The sequence below is a fragment of the Miniopterus schreibersii genome, assembly GCF_964146895.1.
Source record: "Miniopterus schreibersii genome assembly, chromosome: X".
Taxonomy (NCBI): domain Eukaryota; kingdom Metazoa; phylum Chordata; class Mammalia; order Chiroptera; family Miniopteridae; genus Miniopterus; species Miniopterus schreibersii.
In genome coordinates, this window is record NC_138104.1 from 60,477,953 (window position 1) to 60,497,784 (window position 19,832).

Below are 19,832 nucleotides of genomic sequence, written 5' to 3' on the forward strand. Positions count from 1 at the left end.
TTAGTTTCTCTTATTCTCTTTATTGTATTTTTATTTTTTCATTTTCAACTATTATCCTATTCCTATTCTCTCCCTTAATTTTTTGCTTGCCATTTTCAGAATCCTTTCTCTGCCTCTTTTATCTCGCAATAGCTTCTCAATTTTTTACATCTTATTTTAGTTTATTATTATTATTTTCTAAATTTTCATCGCTATTAACAACAATATACTTTTCTCTCTTTAAGCTTTCCTTTCCTTTTTTCTATCCTTTTTTTTTCTTCTCTAGAATTTGTGTTCTCCCTTCACTGTCCCAGTTCTATTTTCACTTGGGTCATTTTCATTGTTATTGTCAAGATATTTTATAAGATACCTCTTGTTTCCTGGAAGTCCAGTTGAGTATTGTACTGCCTTGCCAACACCCGTACAACAGCTTACATGATGAGGTTGGGGCTGAGACACAGTTAGCCAACCTGAGAGGAGGGTCCTCCCAAGGACTGATCAATGACAATCTAGACCCAACCACAACAGGAGAACATAAAGAAACCACAAAAGGGACACCCACAAGAGGGACATGCCTACAGCAAAGAGCTCAGAAGTGTAAGTAAAACATACCTCTGGGCTCCACTGGACTCACAATACAAAATCCCTCCATGTAAGACTGTGAGACAACAAATATATTTAACATGTAGATACAAACAATGAGAGCCACCAAAGAGGAGACAAAGAAACCACCCTCAAAATAAAGAAAAGGAAAAATTGCCAGAAAAAGACTTTGATGAGATAGAGTTAAGCAAGTTATCAGAAACAGAGTTCAGAGTAATGATAATAAAGATGTTCAAGGAAATTAATGAGAAAAACAATGCACTAGATGATAAGTTCGAGGATCTTAGTGAAAACATGAAAAAAGGGATACATAACATAAACAAAAATCAGAAAGTAATAAAGAATGCTGTACCTGATATCAAGAATGCACTGGAAGGAATTAAAAGCAGGCTCAATGAAGCAGAGGATAGGATACGTGACTTAGAATACAAGGTAGAAAAAAACCAGTGGAGCAAAAAGAAAAAACACTTAAAAAGCATGAGGACAGTCTATAGGAGCTTTGGGACATCATGAAGTGAAACAACGTTCAGATTATAGGAGTGCCAGAGGGGAAGGAAAGAGAGCAAGGGATAGAGAACTTGGTGGAGGAAATAATGACAGAAAATGTCTCTATGCTGGCAAGGAAGAAAGCCAATCAAGTTCAGGAAGCACAGAATGTTCTAAAGAAGAAGGAACCACAGAGATCTTCTCCAAGACACATCATAATTAAAATGGCAAATGCCAAGGACAAAGAAAATATTAAGGGCTGCAAGAGAGAGACAAACAGTTACCCACAAGGGAACCCCCATAAGTTTGATATCAGCTCTCTCAACAGAAACTCTTCAAGCCAGAAGGGTGTGGCATGAAGTTCTTCAAGTAATGAAAAGCAAGAACATGCAACCAAGATTGCTTTATCCAGCAAGGCTGTATTTAAAATTGAAGGTGAAATAAAGAGCTGCTGAGACAAAAAAGGCTATATGAGTTCAGTACTACCAAACCAGGTTTGCAAGAAATGCTAAAAGGACTGCTCTAAAAAAGAATGGTGAGAAAATGTACATGACCATAAAGGGGGAAAATGGCATTAAATAAGTATATATCAATATCAATAGTGACCTTAAATCTAAATGGAATAAATGGTCCAATCAAAAGACATAGAGTAGCTGAATAGATAAAAAAAACTGGACCCAAATACAAGCTATCTACAAGAGACCCACCTAAGAGCAAAAGACTCACATAGGTTAAAAGCGAAGGGATGTAATAAAATATTCTATGCAAATAGAAAGGAAAAAAATCTGGAGTAGCACTACTTATTTGTGACAAAATAGACTTCAAAATAAAGACCATAACAAGAGACAATGAATGTCACTACATAGTATTAAAGCGATCAATGCAACAGAAGGAAATAACCCTTATAAACATTTATGCACCCAATATAGGAGCACCTAAATATATAAAAAAATTTTGGTACACTTTAAGGGGGAGATTGACAGCAACACAATCACAATGTGGGACTTTAACACCCCACTGTCAGCATTGGACCGATCATCAAGACAAAAAATCAACAGGGAAACACAGACCTTAAATGACTCCCTAGACCTAATGGACTTAATTGACATTTACAGACTTTTTCACCCCAAAGCAGCAGAATACACATTCTTCTCAAGTGTACATGGAACATTCCCCCAAATAGACCACATGTTAGGGCACAGGGAAAGCCTTTACAAATTTAAGAAGGTTGAAATCGTATCAGGCATGTTCACAGATCACAATGCCATGACACTAGAAATCAGCCAGTATAAAAAAAGTCAAAAATATTCAAACACATGGATCTAAATAGCATGCTATTAAACAATGAAAGATTTACCAACGAGATCAAGGAAAAAATCAAATACTTAATGGAAAATCATGAAAATTTACAAACAACAAGCCAAAATCGGTGGGACACAGTGAAAGCAGTCCTGAGAGGAAAATTCATAGCATTACAGGCCTATCTCAAGAAACAGGAAAAACCTCTAATGAACCATCTAACACAATAACTAAAAGAACTAGAATGAGAACAGCAAGAAAATCCCCGAGGAAGTAGAAGGAAATAAATAATAATGATCAGAGCAGAAATTAATGACATAGGGACTAAAGAAACAATACAAAAAAATCAATGAAACTAGGAACTGTTTCTTTGAAAAGATAAATAAGATTGATGCACCTTTAGCCAGACTCACTAAGAAACAAAGGGAGAGGACCCAAATAAATAAAATCAGATATGAAAGAGTTGATATAACCACCAACCCAACAGAAATACAGAGGATTGTAAGAAAATATTACTAGCAACTATATGTCAACAAACTGGACAACATGGGTGAAGTGGACAAATTCCTAGAAGCTTACAACCTTCCAAAGATGAATCAAAAAGAGGCAGTAAACCTGAATAGGCCCATAACAACTAATGAAATTGAAGCAGTAATCCAAATCTCCCAGCAAACAAATGTCCTGGACCAGATGGATTTACAGGCGAGTTTTACCAAACATTCAAAGAAGAATCAACACCTATTCTATTCAAACTATTCTAGAAAATTCAAGAGGATGGAAAACTCCCAAATTCTTTTTTATGACACCAGCATCATCCTTATTCCCAAACCAGGTAGAGACACTACAAAGAAATAAAATTACAGGCCAATATCCCTGATGAACATAGATGCTAAAATCCTCACTAAAATACTATCAAACTGGATCCAGCAATACATTAAAAAGAGCATACACCACGACTAAGTGGGATTCATCCTGGGGATGTAAGGCTGGTGTAATCTGCATAGAAATAAATGTGATACATCACATAAACAAAATTACAGACAGAAATGATATATTCATATCAATAGCCGCTGAAAAAGCATTTGACAAAATCCAGAACCCATTTCTGATAACTCTCAGCAAGGTGGGAATATAGGGATCATACCTCAACATAATAAAGGCCATATATGACACACCTGTAGCCAACTTCATAGTCAATGGTCAAAAACTAAAATCATTTCCCTTTAAAAGAGGAACAAGACAGGGATGTCCAATTTCACCACTCATATTTAATATAGTACTGGAAGTCCTTTCCACAGTAATCAGACAGGAAGAAAACATAAAACGTATCCAAAATGGAAAGGAGGAAGGAAAACTGTCATTATTTGTAGATGACATGATATTGTACATAGAAAACCCTAAAGACTCCATCAAAGTACTACTAGATTTGATAAATGAATTTAGCAAGGTAGCTGGGTACAAAATCAACATCCAGAAATCAATGGCATTCTTATACACCAACAATGAACTTTCAGAGAGAGAAACTAAAAAAACAATACCATTTACCATTGCCACTAAAAAAATAAGGTACCTTGGAATAAACTTAACCAAGTATGTAATAAACCTGTCCTCGGAAAACTATGGGACACTGAAAAAAGAAATAGAGGAAGATATAAACAAGGGGAAGAATATACCATGCTCATGGATTGGAAGAATTAATATCATTAATATGTCCATACTATCCAAAGCAATTTATAAATTCAATGCAATTCCTATTAAAATGCCAGCAGCATATTTCACAGATATAGAACAAACATTTCGAAAATTTATATGGAACTAAAAATGACCCTGAATAGCTGCAGCCATCTTGAGAAAAAAGAACAGCATCGCAGGGATCAGGTTACAGGATATCAAACTGTACTACAAAGCCACTGTAATCAAAACAGCCTGGTATTTGTACAACAACAGACATATAGATCAGTGGGACAGAACAGAGACACCAGAAATAGACCCATGCCATTATGGTCATTTAATATTTTACAGATGAGGCAAGAGCATAAAATGGAGTAAAGACTGTCTTTTTAGTAAGTGGTGCTGGGAAAATTGGACAGATACATGCTAAGAAATGAAACTAGACCACGAATTTTCACCCTACACAAAAATAAACTCAAAATGGATAAAAGGTTTAAATATAAGTTGCGAAAGCATAAAAATTCTGTAAAAAAAACATAGGCAGTAAAGTCACAGACATGCCATGTAGTGGAATTTTCACTGATTCATTTCCTAGGCAATAGAAAGAAAAGAAAAAATAAACATATGGGACTACATCAAACTAAAAAGCTTCTGGACAGCAAAAGAAAACAGACTCAAAATACAAAGGAACCCCACGGTTTGGGAAAACATTTGCCAAGCATGCATCGATAAGGGGCTAAGTTCCCAAGTGTACAAAGAACTTATACTACCCAGCAAGAGGAAGACAAACAATCCAATTAAAAAATGGGTAAAGGACCTGAATAGACACTTCTTTGAAGCGGACATTCAGATGGCCAAGAGACATAGGAGGAAATGCTCAACTTTGCTAATCATCAGAGAGATGCAAATTAAAACCACAATGTGGTATCACTTCACAGCTGTAAGAATGAGTACCATTAAGAAATAAACAAGTGACTTGTGCTTGCATGGATGTGGAGAAAGGGGAACCCTACTACACTGCTGGTGGGAATGCAGACTGGTCCATCCACTATGGAAAACAGTATGGAGGTTCCTCAAAAAATTAGAAATGGAGCTGCCTTTTGACCCAGTGATCCCACTTCTAGGAATATACCCTAAGAATCCTGAAACACTAATCAGAAAGAATATATTAACCCCTCTGTTCATAGCAGCGTAATTTACAATAGCTAAGATCTGGAAACAGCCCAAGTTCCCATCAGTAGATGAGTGGATAAAAAAGCTGTGGGACATATACACCATGGAATACTATGCTGCTGTGAAGAGGAAGGGCCTCATGCCCTTTGGAACAGCATGGATGGACCTGGAGAATATTATGTTAAGTGAAATAAGCCAGGCTGATAAAGACAAACATCACATCTCACTTATATGTGGAATCTAAAGAACTTAATAAACTGATGAACAGAATAGATTCAGTAACAGGGAAGCATGGATCAGACTGAAGAATCTCAGAGGGACGGAGGAGGGTGGGTGGTTGGAGGGGGAGAGATTAATCCAAGAATTCATATGGATATGTCTACACCCCAAGGTTATGGGCAATGGTGTGGAGAGGGACTGAGGAGTGTGGTGTAAAGGGGTGGAATTGGTCATTCTGGAGAAAAGGGACATGTGTAATATTTTAAAGAAAAGTAAACACACACAAAAAAGATTTAAAAGAAAAAGAATTTTATTGCATTGTAAGTCCTAACAGGTAGTTAATTGTGATTTTATACCATCAGTAAAGTTTTGTATAATAAAATTTGAAATCATTGACCCCCCTACCAGAAAAACACCCACATATATCTAGGCATTCCACCTTCAGTTTTTACATTCACTACTTCTTAGTTTAGGTCCCTTGGTTAATATTCACTGAGGACGTTAAACTTGTTTGTTCTTCTGCTAGATTGTATCCTAACCCAGACTGTCATTTGGTTAATGTGTAAAAAGTCCAGTTGTTGCCTATGTTGTCATTAATAGGGTCCTTGAGAGGGAGACAGACCATCTGTCTTTTAGTTCCAGCTCTTCCAGCTAGCTCTGGGACCTGGAGCTAATTATTTCTTTCTTAAATGACTGTCAGTATTTGTCTCACGAGAAGCAAGAAAGCATCTAGTCTATTGCCCATAACGAGAACTCAATTTATGCTTAAGCATACTCTCTTAAGTACAACTAAGTAGATGCAGGTTTTACAGGCTTTGGATAGAACAGGTCAGAGAGGACAGGGATTGTAGATAAAACATGTCTGATAACTTGAAAGACTTCTCTAAGCTGCCCTTCTTCCTCTTTAATGTGTGGTTTTGGTTGCTCAAATCTTTTACTGATAGTGTGATCTTTTGTTTAATATCATTCAATGCCAGTTGCTACTACCTTCTGGAAGCATTTCCCTTTGTTTTTCTCCTGTCTGCCCTAACAGATGAAGATATCAGTCAAAATACAGCAGTGTTTACCATTTCTCCTGTTTCCTTTTCTTTGCAGATTATTCCTCGGCTGTTCAGAAATTTTCCCAGACACTGCAGTCCTTTCAGTTTGATTTTATTGGAGACACTCTGACTGATGATGAGATTAACATTGGTAAGTCTTCATCTACATGAGGCCATGTGCTGCCTCAAGGAAGGTCTGAGACCATTACTCCTCTTTGTTTGTGGATACAGAGAACCTGGGCATCTTTGTCCCCTGTGTTCAAGTGCCGAGCTCCTGGGAAGCTACTTAAGAAGGACAAAGAAATATTTTTTCCCATTCCCATGTCTTTCTCACCAAGAGTAATCAAAAGATACCCCTTAAACCTCCATTGAGACCTTTTTCTCAGTCAGTTATGAAGGGGAATTTATCTTTAAAGAATTTGATACATGAAAAAATATATTTTTGTAATGGATAAATTAAAGACTGTTTTTGTGTTGTTGTTTTTTTGTGTGTGTGTTTTTTTGTTTGTTTGTTTGTTTATTTTCCAGAATGAATCAGAGTAATATTCTCCTAAGGAACAAATTCCTTAGAAAGTTTAACATTTATATATGTACACATTTTCAGGTAAAAGGGGATTTGGCATATCCCTTGGCAAATGAATTTAACAACTCACATTATGAGCTGTGCCATCTTGGACAAGGAATTTCCTGTCTACAAGCCTTGTCTTCTGTAAAATGTAATAAATATCTATCTCAGGGATGTTACAAAGAGGAGATTGAACAGTGGAATTAAAAAGAAGTTTGTATTAGTTGTTATGAGGTTAAGGTAGTGTTTGCAAATTATGGTCCTTGGGCCAAATCTTGCCCTCTGCCTTTTTTTATAAATAAAGATTTGTTTTAACAAAGTCATAATTATTTATGTAAGTATTTTCCATGGGTGTTTTTACAGTACAACAGTAATATTGAATAGTAATGGCAGAGACAAGATGGCTTTCAAAGCCTAGAATATTTGTCCCCTGGCAATTTAAGAAAAGGTTTGGTTACCAATGAGTTAAAGACAATGTAAACCATTTGTTAGATTATAACACTGAACCACAGAACTATTGTGAATAATGTAATGTCACTGAACCAAATTAATACCATATTTGTGAACCTCAGAACTAAAATATAAAAATATTATTATTACTACTTTAAAAGTTATTTTTCAATTACAGTTGACATACAATATTCTATTAGTTTAAGGTGTACAATGTAGTGCATAGACATTTATGTATCTTATAGAGTGAGCCCCCTATAAGTCTAGTACCCATCTAACACCATACATAGTTATTATATTATCGACCACATTCTCTATTCTCTGATTTACATCCCAGTGGCTTTTTTATAACTGACAGTTTGTAATTCATACCATTCACCTTTTTCAACCATTTCCACAGTCCCCCTCACATCTGGTCACCATTAATTTATTTCCTGTGTCTATGAGTTTGTTTTTGTTTTGTTTGTTCATTTATTTTGTTTTAAATCTTTATTTAAAATTTTTATTGAATTTATTAGAGTGACATAAGTTAATAAAATTATATAGGTTTCAAGGGTATAATTTATACCCCATGACCTGTATATTGTATTGTATGTTCACCACCCAAAATCAAGTCTCCTTCCATCACTATTTATCCCTACTTTACTCTCTTCCACCTCCCCCCACCCCCCTTTCCTTCTGGTAATCACCATACAGTTGTCTGTGTCTATGAGTTTTTTTCCCTTTGCTTAATCCCTTCACCTTTTTCACCAGCTCCCCAAATCCCCTCCCCTCTGACAGCTGTCAGTCTGTACTTTGTATCTATGAGTCTGTTTCTATTTTGTTTGTTAGTTTATTTCATTCATTAGATTCCATAGATAAGTGAAATCATATGGTATTTTTCTTTCCCTGACTGGTTTATTTTACTTAACATAATATTCTCCAGGTCCACCCATGCTGTCTCAAAAGGTAAGATTTCCTTCTTTCTTATGGATGGGTAGTATTCCATTGTGTTAATGTATCACAGCTTTTTTATCCACTCATCTACAGATGGGCACTTGGGTTGCTTCAAAATGGCTATTATAAATTATGCTGCAGTGAACATAGGGGAGCATATATTCTTTCAAATTCGTATTTTGTGTTTCTTCAGATACATTCCCAGAAGTGGAATCACTGGGTCATAAAGCATTTCCATTTTAAATTTTTTGAGGTAATTCCTTACTGCTCTCCACAGTGGCTTCACCAATCTGCATTCTCACCAACAGTGCATGAGGATTCCCTTTGCTCCACATGCTCACCAACACTTGTTTGTTGATTCATTGATGATACCCATTCTGACTGATGTGAGGTGATATCTCATTGTGGTTTTAATTTGCATTGCTTTGGTGATTTGTGACATTGAGCATCTTTTCATAAGTCTATTGGCTACCTATTTTTATGTCCTCTTTGGAGAAGTGTCTATTCCTGTCCCTTGCACAATTTTCATTTGGATTATTTGTTTTTATGGTGTTGAGTTCTTTATTTAATTTTGGAGATTAACCCCTTATGAGATGTATCAATGGCAAGTATTTTCTCCCATTCAGTTGTTTCTCTTTTAATTTTGTTGGTGATTTCTTTGCTGTGCAAAAACATTTTGGTTTGATGTAGACCCTACTTTTTAAATTTATTTTTATTGTTGACAGAATTACAAATGTCCCCTTTTCCCCCCATTAACCCTTTCTACCTTGCAACCACCCCCTGACCCAGGTCGTCACCATACTATTTTTTCTGTCTTTATTTTTTTTTAATTTTCTTTTTAATCCACACCCAAGGATATTTTTCCATTGAAGAGAGAACAGAAGGGAGGCAGGGAGAGAAACATCAGTGTGAGAGAGACACATCGATTTATTGCCTCTGACTCTCACACTGACCAGGGACAGGGATAGAGTCTGCAACCGAGTTATGTGCCCTTGGCCAGAATTGAACCCGGGACCCTTCAGTCCACAGGCATACGCTATAACCACTGAGTCAAACCTGCTAGGGCCCTTGTTTTTTTTTAAATTTATCTTTATTGTTGAAAGTATTATAGATGTCCCCTCCCCCCTCCCCCCATTGTTTTTTGTGTGTGTCCATGGGTTATACATTTATGCATATAAATTCTTTGCTTAATCTCTCCCCCCACCTCTGCTTTCCCTCTGAGATTCGTCAGTCTGTTCTATGCTTCTATGTCATTGGATTTATTTTGTTCATCCGTTTATTTTGTACTTTAGATTCCACAAATAAGTGAGATCATGTGATACTTGTCTTTCTCTCCCTGGCTTATTTCTCTTAGCATAATATTTTCCACGCCCATCCATGCAGTCCTGAAGAGTACGAGATCCTTCTTCTTTACAGCAGCATAGTATTCCATGGTGTATATGTCCCACAGCTTTTTTATCCACTCATCTACTGATGGGCACTTGGGCTGTTTCCAGATCTTAGCTATTGTAAAGTGTGCTGCTATGAACATAGGGGTGCATAAATTCTTTCTGATCAGTGTTTTGGGTTGCCTGAAGAGATATATCCGAAAAAAAATATTGCTATGAGAAATATCTGAGATTTTACTACCTATGTTTTCTTTTAGGATTTTTATGGTTTTGAGTCTAAGTCTTTAATCCATTCTGAGTTTATTCTTATGTATGGTGTAGGAAGGTGGTCTATTTTCATTTTTTTGCTTGTGTTTGTCCAGTTTTCCCAACACCATTTATTGAATAGGCCATCTTTTCCTATTTTATGTTCTTGCATCCTTTGTCAAATATTAATTGACCATAATGGCTTGGGTCTATTTCTGGGGTCTCTGTTCTGTTCCATTGCTCTACATGCCTGTTGTTGTACCAATACAAGGCTGTTTTGATTACAGTGCATTTGTAATACAATTTGAAGTCTGGTAAAGTGATCCCTCCCATTCTGTTCTTTTTTCTAAAGATGGCTGCAGCTATTCGGCGCCTTTACTGGTTCCATATAATTTTTTGAAATGTTTGTTCTAGGTCTGTGAAATACGCTGTTGGTATTTTAATAGGAATTGCATTGAATTTATAAATTGCTTTGGTGGTATGGACATTTTAATGATATTAATTCTTCCAATCCATGAGCATGGTATATTCTCCCACTTGTTTTAATCTTCCTCTATTTCTTTTTTCAGTGTCACGTAGTTTTCCGAGTTCAGGTCTTTTACATCCTTGGTTAAGTTTATTCCTAGGTGTCTTATTTTTTTTTAGTTGCAATGGTAAATGGTGTTGCTTTTTTGGTTTCTCTCTCTGAAAGTTCATTGTTGGTGTATAAGAATGCCATTGTTTCTGGATGTTGATTTTGTATCCAGCTACCTTGCCAATTTCGTTTATCAAATCTAGTAGTACTTTGACGGAGTCTTCAGGGTTTTCTATGTACAATATAATGTCTTCTACAAATAATGACAGTTTTACTCCCTCCTTTCCAATTTGGAAACCTTTTATGTTTTCTTCCTATCTCATGGCTATGGCGAGGACTTCCAGTACTATGTTGAATAAGAGTGGTGAAATCAGACATCAATGTCTTGTTCCAGGTTTTAATGGAAATGGTTTTAGTTTTTGCCCATTGAGTATGATGTTGGCTGTAGGTCTGTCATATATGGCCTTTATTATGTTGAGGTATGATCCCTCTATTCCCACCTTGCTGAGAGTTTTTATCAGAAATGGGTGCTGGATTTTGCCGAATGCTTTTTCTGCTTCTATTGATATGGCCACATGATTTTTGTCCTTCACTTTGTTTATGTGATGTATCATATTTATTGATTTGCGGATGTGGTTCCACCCTTGCTTCCCTGGAATAAATCCTACTTGTTCATGATGTATTATCTTTTTAATGTATTGCTGGATTCGGTTTGCTAGAATGTGTTGAGGATTTTAGCATCTATGTTCATCAAGGATATTGGCCTGTAATTTTCTTTCTTTTTAGTATCTTTATCTGGTTTTAGGATTAGGATGATGCTGCCTCATAAAAAGAGTTTGGGAGTTTTCCCTCCTCTTGAATTTTCTGGAATGGTTTGAATAGAATAGGTGTTGATTCTTCTTTGAATGTTTGTTAAAACTCGCCTGTAAATCCATCTGGTCCAGGAGTTTTGTTTGCTGGGAGTTTTTTGATTACCGCTCAATTTCATTGGTTGTTATCAGCCTATTCAGGTTTTCTGCCTCTTCTTGATTCAGCTTTAGAAGGTTGTATACTTCTAGAAATTTGTCGATTTCCCCCATGTTGTCCAATTTGTTGGCATATAGTTGCTCATAATATTTTCTTACAATCCTTTGTATTTCTGCTGGGTAAGTTGTTATATCACCTCTTTCATTTCTTATTTTATTTATTTGGGTCCTTTCTCTTTGTTTCTTAGTGAGTCTCACTAAAGGTGCATCAATCTTATTTACCTTTTCAAAGAACTAACTCTTGGTTTCATTGATTTGTTGTATTGTCTTTTTAGTCTGTATGTCATTCATTTCTGCTCTGGTTTTTATTATTTCCTTCCTTCTACTTCCTCGGTCCTTTTCTTGCTGTTCTCGTTCTAGTTCTTTTAGTTGTTGTGTTAGATGATTCCTTAGAACTTTTTCATGTTTCTTGAGATAGGCCTGTAAAGCTATGTATTTTTCTCTCAGTACTGCTTTTACCGTGTCCTGTAGATTTTGGGTTGTTGTCTCTTCATTTTTGTTACTTTCCATGAAGGGTTTGATTTCTTCCTTGATCTCATTGGTAACCCATTCATTGTGTAATAACATGCTATTTAGCCTCCATGTGTTTGAATATTTTTGATTTTTTTTATAATGGGTAATTTCTAGTTTTATGGCATTGTGATCTGAGAAGATGCCTGATACGATTTCAACCTTCTTAAATTTGTAAAGGCTTTCCCTGTGACCTAACATGTGGTCTATTTGGTGGAATGTTCGATGTACACTTGAGAAGAATGTGTATTCTGCTGCTTTGGGGTGAAATGGTCTCTAAATGTCAATTCAATCCATTAGGTCTAGGGAGTCATTTAAGGTCTGTGTTTCCCTGTTGATTTTTTGTCTTGATGATCTGTCCAGTGCTGACAGTAGTGTGTTAAAGTCCCCCACTATGATTGTTTTGCTGTCAATTTCCCCTTTAATGTCCCCCAAGAAATTTTTTATATATTCAGGTGCTCCTACATTGGGAGCATAAATGTTTATAAGGGTTATTTCCTCCTGTTGGATTGATCCCTTTAGTATTATGTAGTGACTGTCTTTGTCTCTTGTTATGGTCTTTATTTTGAAGTCTGTTTTGTCAGAAATAAGAATTGCTACTCCAGCTTTCTTTTCCTTTCCATTTGCATGGAATATTTTACTCCATCCCTTCACTTTTAGCCTGTGTGAGTCTTTTGCTCTCAGGTGGGTCTCTTGTAGACAACATATATTTGGGTCCAGTTTTTTTATCCATTCAGCTATCACATTTCTTTTGATTGGACCATTTATTCCATTTACATTTAAGGTTATTATTGATATCAGCTTATATAATGCCATTTTCCCCGTTTATGCTGATGTACCTTTTTCTCACTATTGCTTCTTTTTTAGAGCCGTCCTTTTAGCATTTCTTGCAATGCTCGTTTAGTGGTATTGAACTCATTTAGGCTTTTTTTTTGTTTGGGAAGCTCTTTATTTCACCTTCAATTTTAAATGATAGCCTTGCTGGATAAAGTAATCTTGGTTGCATGTTCCTGCTTTTCATTACTTGGAGAACTTCGTGCCACACCCTTCTGACCTGAAGAGTCTCTGTTGAGAAATCAGCTGTCAGCCTTATGGGGGTTCCCTTGTCTCACTGCTTGTCTCTTTCTTGCAGCCCTTAATATTTTCTCTTTGTGCTTGCCATTTTCCATTTTAATTATGATGTTTCTTGGAGTGGGTATCTTTGGTTTCCTCTTCTTTGGAATCCTCTGTGCTTCCTGAACTTGTGTGGCTTTCTCCTTCACCAGCATATGGAAGTTTTCTATCATTATTTCTTAGCCCCAACCTCGTTGTGTAAGCTGTTGTATGGGTGCTGGTAAGACAGGACAATACACAACTAAACTTACCGGAAACAAGAGGTATCTTATAAAATATCTTGACAGTCACAATGAAAACAACCCACATTAAAATAGAACTGGGAGAGTGAGGGGAGAACACACACCACACAAAAAAATGCTTAAAAAAAAAAGTAACACGTAGAGAGAGAGAGATGTATATTGTTGTTAATACTGTTGAAAATTTAGATTGTAATAATAAACTAAAATGTAAAAAATAGAGAAACTACTGGTAGATAACAGAAGCAGAGAAAATATTCTGAAAGAAGTGCCAGCAAAAAATTAAGGGAGAGAGTAGGAATAGGATAATAGTTGAAAATGAGAAAACAAAAATATAATAAAGAGAATAAGAGAAACCAACAATCGAACAAAAAGACAGGAAGACAGAATGGAGGATAACAATAGGACGAAAGGAAAGTAGAAAAAGAAAAAAGAAAAAGAAAAAAAAACTTTTGCCAATGGATTGAGAGGATAGAGATAGGGCCCAGGCAGAGAGGGAGTCTGGTAAGAGATTTGGTGGAAACTATAGAGGAAAGCAGTAAACTTGTGTATAATGATAAAGCATCAGTCGTTAACCAAGGATATCAAGAAAGTCTTGATAGTAGAACCAGGGATAAAACAAAACAAAACAAAGAACCAAAACAAAACTAAGAGGAAGCTGAGCAAGAGAAAATTCTTTTATAAAAAAGAGGAGAAAATTTAGTTTAAAAATGTTTAAAAAATTATAAAAAAATTTGTATAAAATTTGAGAGAGAAGAAAAAACAAATTTTCTCCCCTTTCTCTTCTTCCTAAGGAAAACGGAAAACAAACACAGAAACAAAAACCAAACAAACAAAAAACAAAACCAAAAAAGACAAAATCAAAACAGACAAAACCAAAACCAAACCAAAACAAGACAAATAAACAGAAGAAAAAAAAGACATCCAATGAGATGAGTTTACTCTGGGCAACTTATGTTATCTGAGGGTCACTGTTTTGTATGTTGATTTCAGTTCTCCTGGGAGGTAGTTGTGTATTAGTCAATGTGAGGAGCCCTGTAGGTTTGGCTCTCGTGTCCTTAGGTAGATGGTTGATCTGAGGCTTTCCGTGGACGACCTCCTCTTGTCAACTATTTTGCAACGTTGTAGTTGCCTGGTCTTACTCCAGAGTCTTCTATAGAGCCTTTAGAGTGCAGGATGGCAAGTGTACCTCAGGGTATCATTCCCCTTAGAGGTTTTGCTGTCAGGCACTCACTGTGGGAGTTCGTCTCTGCTCCACAGCCAGCTCCTCAGTCCTTACCTTGTCTGCTGATTCTAGTTCCTCATGCTCTGGCCTGCTGCAGCTTCAGATTGATTTCAGCCTGTTTCCTTTTCTGTATGGTCCATTTCAGCAGCCTGGGCTCAGTGGGTTCGATTACAAAAACATTCTGGTGAGCCCTTTGCCCGCCAGTTCCCAGCACTGTTTTTCTTGTTTCCCTCCAGTTCCCAAACAACAGTCCCTGAGAGTCTTATTCTTGTACAGTCCTCCTGTGAGTGTCTCTCCCTTCCCCCTCATGACTGTGCCCTGCTGGTGTGTCTGGGGCCTCAGTGAGCTGGACCCACCCCTTTTCTATTGGGGGCAGTGTTTCTAGCTTCAGGAGATGCAGGTGTGCTCAGGCCCTCCCTGCTCAGCTCTGGTTGGCTGGTCTCAGCAGGCCTGCCCCTCAGACAGTCTGACTTCAATCCCAACCTCCACTGGTCTTTCTGCATGGTGCAAGCCAGGAAGGTGGGAACCAGTTCTGTGATCAAACTCATAAACGCACAAAGCAACACACAAACAGAGAGTCCGCCCTGCAAGGTCCCACCGCCCTGCAAGTTCCCGCCGCCCGTGTGCAAAGGCATCCAGCTGGAGGGGACCCAAAGGCAGCTCCACGCAGCTCCGGTACTGCTGGTCTCAGCAAAGCTGGGGCGGCTTCAGGAGTTACCATGGCGCCCCTCAGGGCTAGTCACAGATCCCAGACTCTCAGCACTGGGAGCTCAAGGTGGGGAGGGCTCCTCCCCTCCCCCCATGCCATGGAGATTCAGTACTTTCTGTGGCTCAACACAGTGCCTTATAGGGAGGCAGAGGGTTCCCGTGTGCAGCTGCTGAGCGCAGTCCTCTGGTCCCTTACCACTTGGGTGCCACAGACCTTGGGACAGCCTTCCCTGCGTTCGGTACCCTGAGCATTAGATGCTGTTTGCAATGGCCACTAGAAGCTTTGTTTGGCTAGGAAGGTGCTGTCTGCCATTAGAGGCTTTGTTTCCTAGGAGGGCTCCGATCCCTCCAGGACTCACCGCTTCCCTGGGTCCCTCTACCCTGTGCAGGGGGATGCTCCCTCCTCTCTCCTCGATCAGGGTGTGAGATACCTGCTTTTGAAGGCCAGTCGGCACTCCCAATGGGAGGGAGCTTTGCAGCCTCCAAGCCTCTGGGCTTGGAGCCCAGCACAGGCTTCAGGGGGGACTACCCCTTCCTACACCCCCCCTCTCTTATTGGACTCCTTGATGTTTCTTCTGTGCTCCCTACTCGCACTCCATCCACTGAGGTATGTTTCTCTAGTTTTTTCAAGCTGGCTACATAGGATTTTAGGAGTAAATCAAGTCCATGGCTGGGAGCCGTTGCGCTCTGCTCCTTCTCACAGGGCCGCCATCTTCCCCTCTGTCTCTGTGTCCCATAATTTTCAGAGTACAGGTCTTTCACGACTTTCGTTAAATTTATTCCTAGGTGATTTGCCTTTTTTGAAGCAATTGTGAATGAGATTGTTTTCTTAGCTTTTCTTTGTAATAGTTCATTATTGGTGTATAAAAATAGAACTGATTTCAAGATATTTATTTTCTATCCTTCAGCTTTTCTGAATTCATTGTCAGTTCTATTAGTTATGGAATTAATAGGAACCTTTAGAGTTCTTTATATACAATATCATCATCTTCAAATAATGAATTTTACTTCTTCCTTTCCAATTTGGATGTCTTTTATTTCCTCTTCTTGTCTGATTGTTGTGGCTAGAGCTTCCAGTACTGTGTTGAATTAGAGTGGTGACAGGGAACATCCCCGTGTTGTTCTTGATCTTATGGGTTTTTTAAAAATTTGTTTCTTTATATCTTTATTATTGAAAATATTACTGATGTCCACATTTTACCCCCATTAATCCCCTCCACCTCCCATCCATTGCACCCCCACGCCTTCCCCAGACCAATGTCTGTGTCCATGGCTTATGCTTATACATATAAGTTCTTTGATTAATCTCTCCCTGCCCACTCCCCCATTCCCCCATTCCCTCTGAGATCCCTCAGTCTTTTCCAGGCTTCTATATATCTGGATCCATTTTGTTCTTGGTTTATTTTGTTTGTTACATTCTGTATATAAGTGAGATTATGTGGTGTCTTTCTTTTGCTTGTTTCACTTAGCATAATACTTTCTAGTTCCCTCCATGTTCTACCAAAGGATAAAATATCTTTCTTTTTTACAGCTGCATAGTATTACATGGTGTAAATGTCCCACAGCTTTTTTATCCACTCATCTACCTATTATGATTAGTGTTTCAGGTTTCTTAGAATATATTCCTAGAAGTGGGATCACTGGGTCAAATGTCAGGTTAATTTTTAATTTTTTGAGGAAACTCCATACTGCTTTCCATAGTGGCTGCACCAGTCTGCATTCCCACCAGCGGTGTACTAGGGTGCCCTTTTCTCCACATCCTTGCCAGCATTTGCCATTTGTTGATTTGTTGATGGTAGCCACTCTGACAGGTGTGAAGTGATACCTCATTGTGGTTTTAATTTTCATCTCTCTGATGATTAGTGATGTTTAGGATTTTTTCATAAGTCTCTCAGCCCTCTGTATGTTCTCTTTAGAGAAGTATCTATTTAGGTCCTTTACCCATTTTTAATTGAATTGTTTGTCTTCCTTATGTTATGTTGTATGAGTTCCTTATATATTTTGTATATTAACCATTTATCAAATGTGTTGTTCGTAAATATGTTCTCCTATACAGTGGGTTCCCTTTTTGTTTGGTTGATGGTTTCTTTTGCTGTGAAGAAGTCTTTTATTTTGATGCAGTCCCATTTGTTTATTTTCTCCTTTGTTTCTCTTGTCCTAGGAGATGTATCATCAAACAGATTGCTACGAGAGATGTCTGAGATTTTGCTGCTTATGTTTTCCTCTAGGATTATTATGGTTTCATGTCTTACATTTAAGTCTTTTATGCATTTTGAGTTTACTATTGCGTATGGTGTAAGCTGGTGGTCTAGTTTCATTTTTTTGCATGTACCTGTCGAGTTTTCCCAGCACCATATATTAAAGAGACTCTTTACTCCATTGTATGTTCCTGCCTCCTTTGTCAAATATTAATTGACCATAATGGAGTGTGTCAGTTTCTGGGTTTTCTGTTCTGTTCCACTGATCAATATGTCTGTTCTTATGTCAGTACCAGGCTGTTTTGATTACAGTGGCTTTGTAGTATAACTTGATATCTGGTATTGTGATCTGTCCAACTTTATTTTTCCTTCTCAAGATTGCCGTGGCTATTCAGCATGTTTTTTGGTTCCCATATTGTTTTTATGTGTCCCCCTGGTGTAGTTGGGCCTCAAGTGCTGTTGGTATGTTAGTTGGTGGAGTTTACTCTCAGGCTGACTGGCTGTGAGAGCCAGCTGTGACTACAGCAGAAAAGCTGTTTTATGGGAGATAACCCCATGGAGACAGAGTCTCTTTAGTGCAGGTCTCTTGCTAGTTGAGTCAAACCTTCAGGTTTGTCATTTATGGACATGGTTGGGTTGTGCTGTAGTGTGATATGAACTGCAAACAGGTATGTTGGGTCTAGACCTGCTTGGGATGGCATCCATTGCTGCTCAAGTTTAGCCACTGCCTGTGCCTGTGCTTTGTTGCAGCTATAATGTGATGTTTGGTTGGTTTTGTTTATGCTGGTTTTGGAAGCTGTTGGGAGATGCTGCTGTGAGAACTGAGGGCAGCTGCCATTTGTGCTAAGATTGTAGCTGCTTAGTTGAAGCTATGTTTCAGGTTGTGTTGGACACCATTTATGCCAGCCTTGGAGCCACCTGATAGGACTTACCATTTAAGTTGAGATTGGTTTCCACTTATGCTGGGCTTGGAGCCAGTTTGCAAGAACTATAAGGTAAACTAGAGCTATCTTCTGCTTGTTTGGGTTTTGTGGATCCTTGAGATATTTTGGTAAAGGCTCCAGCATGAGCAGACACAGGCCATATCTTTGGAGGAGCCACTGGAAGAGGCTTGGGAGGGGTGAATGAGTTAGTTGGGGTGGGGTCTCAGGGAATTGCCTGGGTAGGGCAAATATTATTAGCTAGGTTAATGGAGAGTGCAGGTTTGGCACCTGGCTGCACCAATCCTGCTTGTGGGAGGAGAGTTTAACATGTAACGGTGGCGCCTGTCAACAATTTCATTCCCAATGAGAGTTAGTTAATTTAGTTCTTTCCCATATGCCCCACCAGCCCTCACCCTGAGTTAATTTTGGTCCTTCCCACATGCCCCTGACACTTTGAGCTGCTTCTCTTGTACTAAGGCATAGAGCAAGTGGGTTTGTTAGCCAGATAATCTCTGTGCAGGACAGTTGAGAGCAGCGCCTTGGTCTTAGCAGCCATTTGTCTTTCTCAGAGGTAATCCCCAATGGTTTTCACAGCCAGATGTTATGGGAACTCATCTTCCTGGTCTTAGTGCCCTGAGCTGGGGATCTGGGTATGGGGTTGGGATTTCTGCAGCTGAGATATCCCTCCAGATTTCTAATCTCCACACCATTTCTCTTGTTCCATTTTGTTCATTAGTTTATTTTGTTTATTAGATTCCACATATAAGTGAGATCATATGGTTTTTGTCTTTATCTGGCTTATTTCACTTAGCATAACAATCTCCAGGTCCATCCATGCTGTTGCAAAAGGTAAGTTTCTTTTTTTTTTTTTTTTTTTTTTTACAGCTGTGTAGTATTCACTGTGTACATTTACCACAGCTTTTTAATCCACCCCTTTACTGATGGATACTTGGGCTTTACTTCTCCTTTTTAATGGCTGTAATAATAGTCCATTAAGTGAATATACTAAATCATTCCTCAATCATTGGGCATTTTTTATTTTATATTACTCATTATCATTAATAATGTTGAATGCTGATATTTGGGTACAAAGGTTTTCCCCTTGTATTCAAGATTATTTTTTAGGTGTGGGGTATAAACAATTTTAATACTTTTGATCCATATTATCATCATTCTTTGGAAATTTGCAAACCTTTTGGAAGACAGTGCATACTAGTATTAGGAAATACTAGACTTTGCTGAACCTCAGTTTTCTTATTAAG

At 38.1% G+C, this 19,832-nt stretch overlaps 1 protein-coding gene across 2 annotated transcripts in view; it reads left to right on the forward strand.

Moving 5' to 3' along the window:
• The window catches only part of OPHN1 (oligophrenin 1), a 507,398-nt gene that overhangs the window by 140,303 nt on the left and 347,263 nt on the right, over positions 1-19,832 (forward strand). For both annotated transcript variants that reach the window (XR_013997964.1, XM_081125000.1), the window contains exon 3: positions 6,526-6,621. Coding sequence is in view for 1 of the 2 variants with exons in the window: in XM_081125000.1 (XP_080981126.1) it covers positions 6,526-6,621 (96 nt within the window). In the remaining variant the exon portion in view is untranslated. The remainder of the gene's footprint in view (positions 1-6,525; positions 6,622-19,832) is intronic.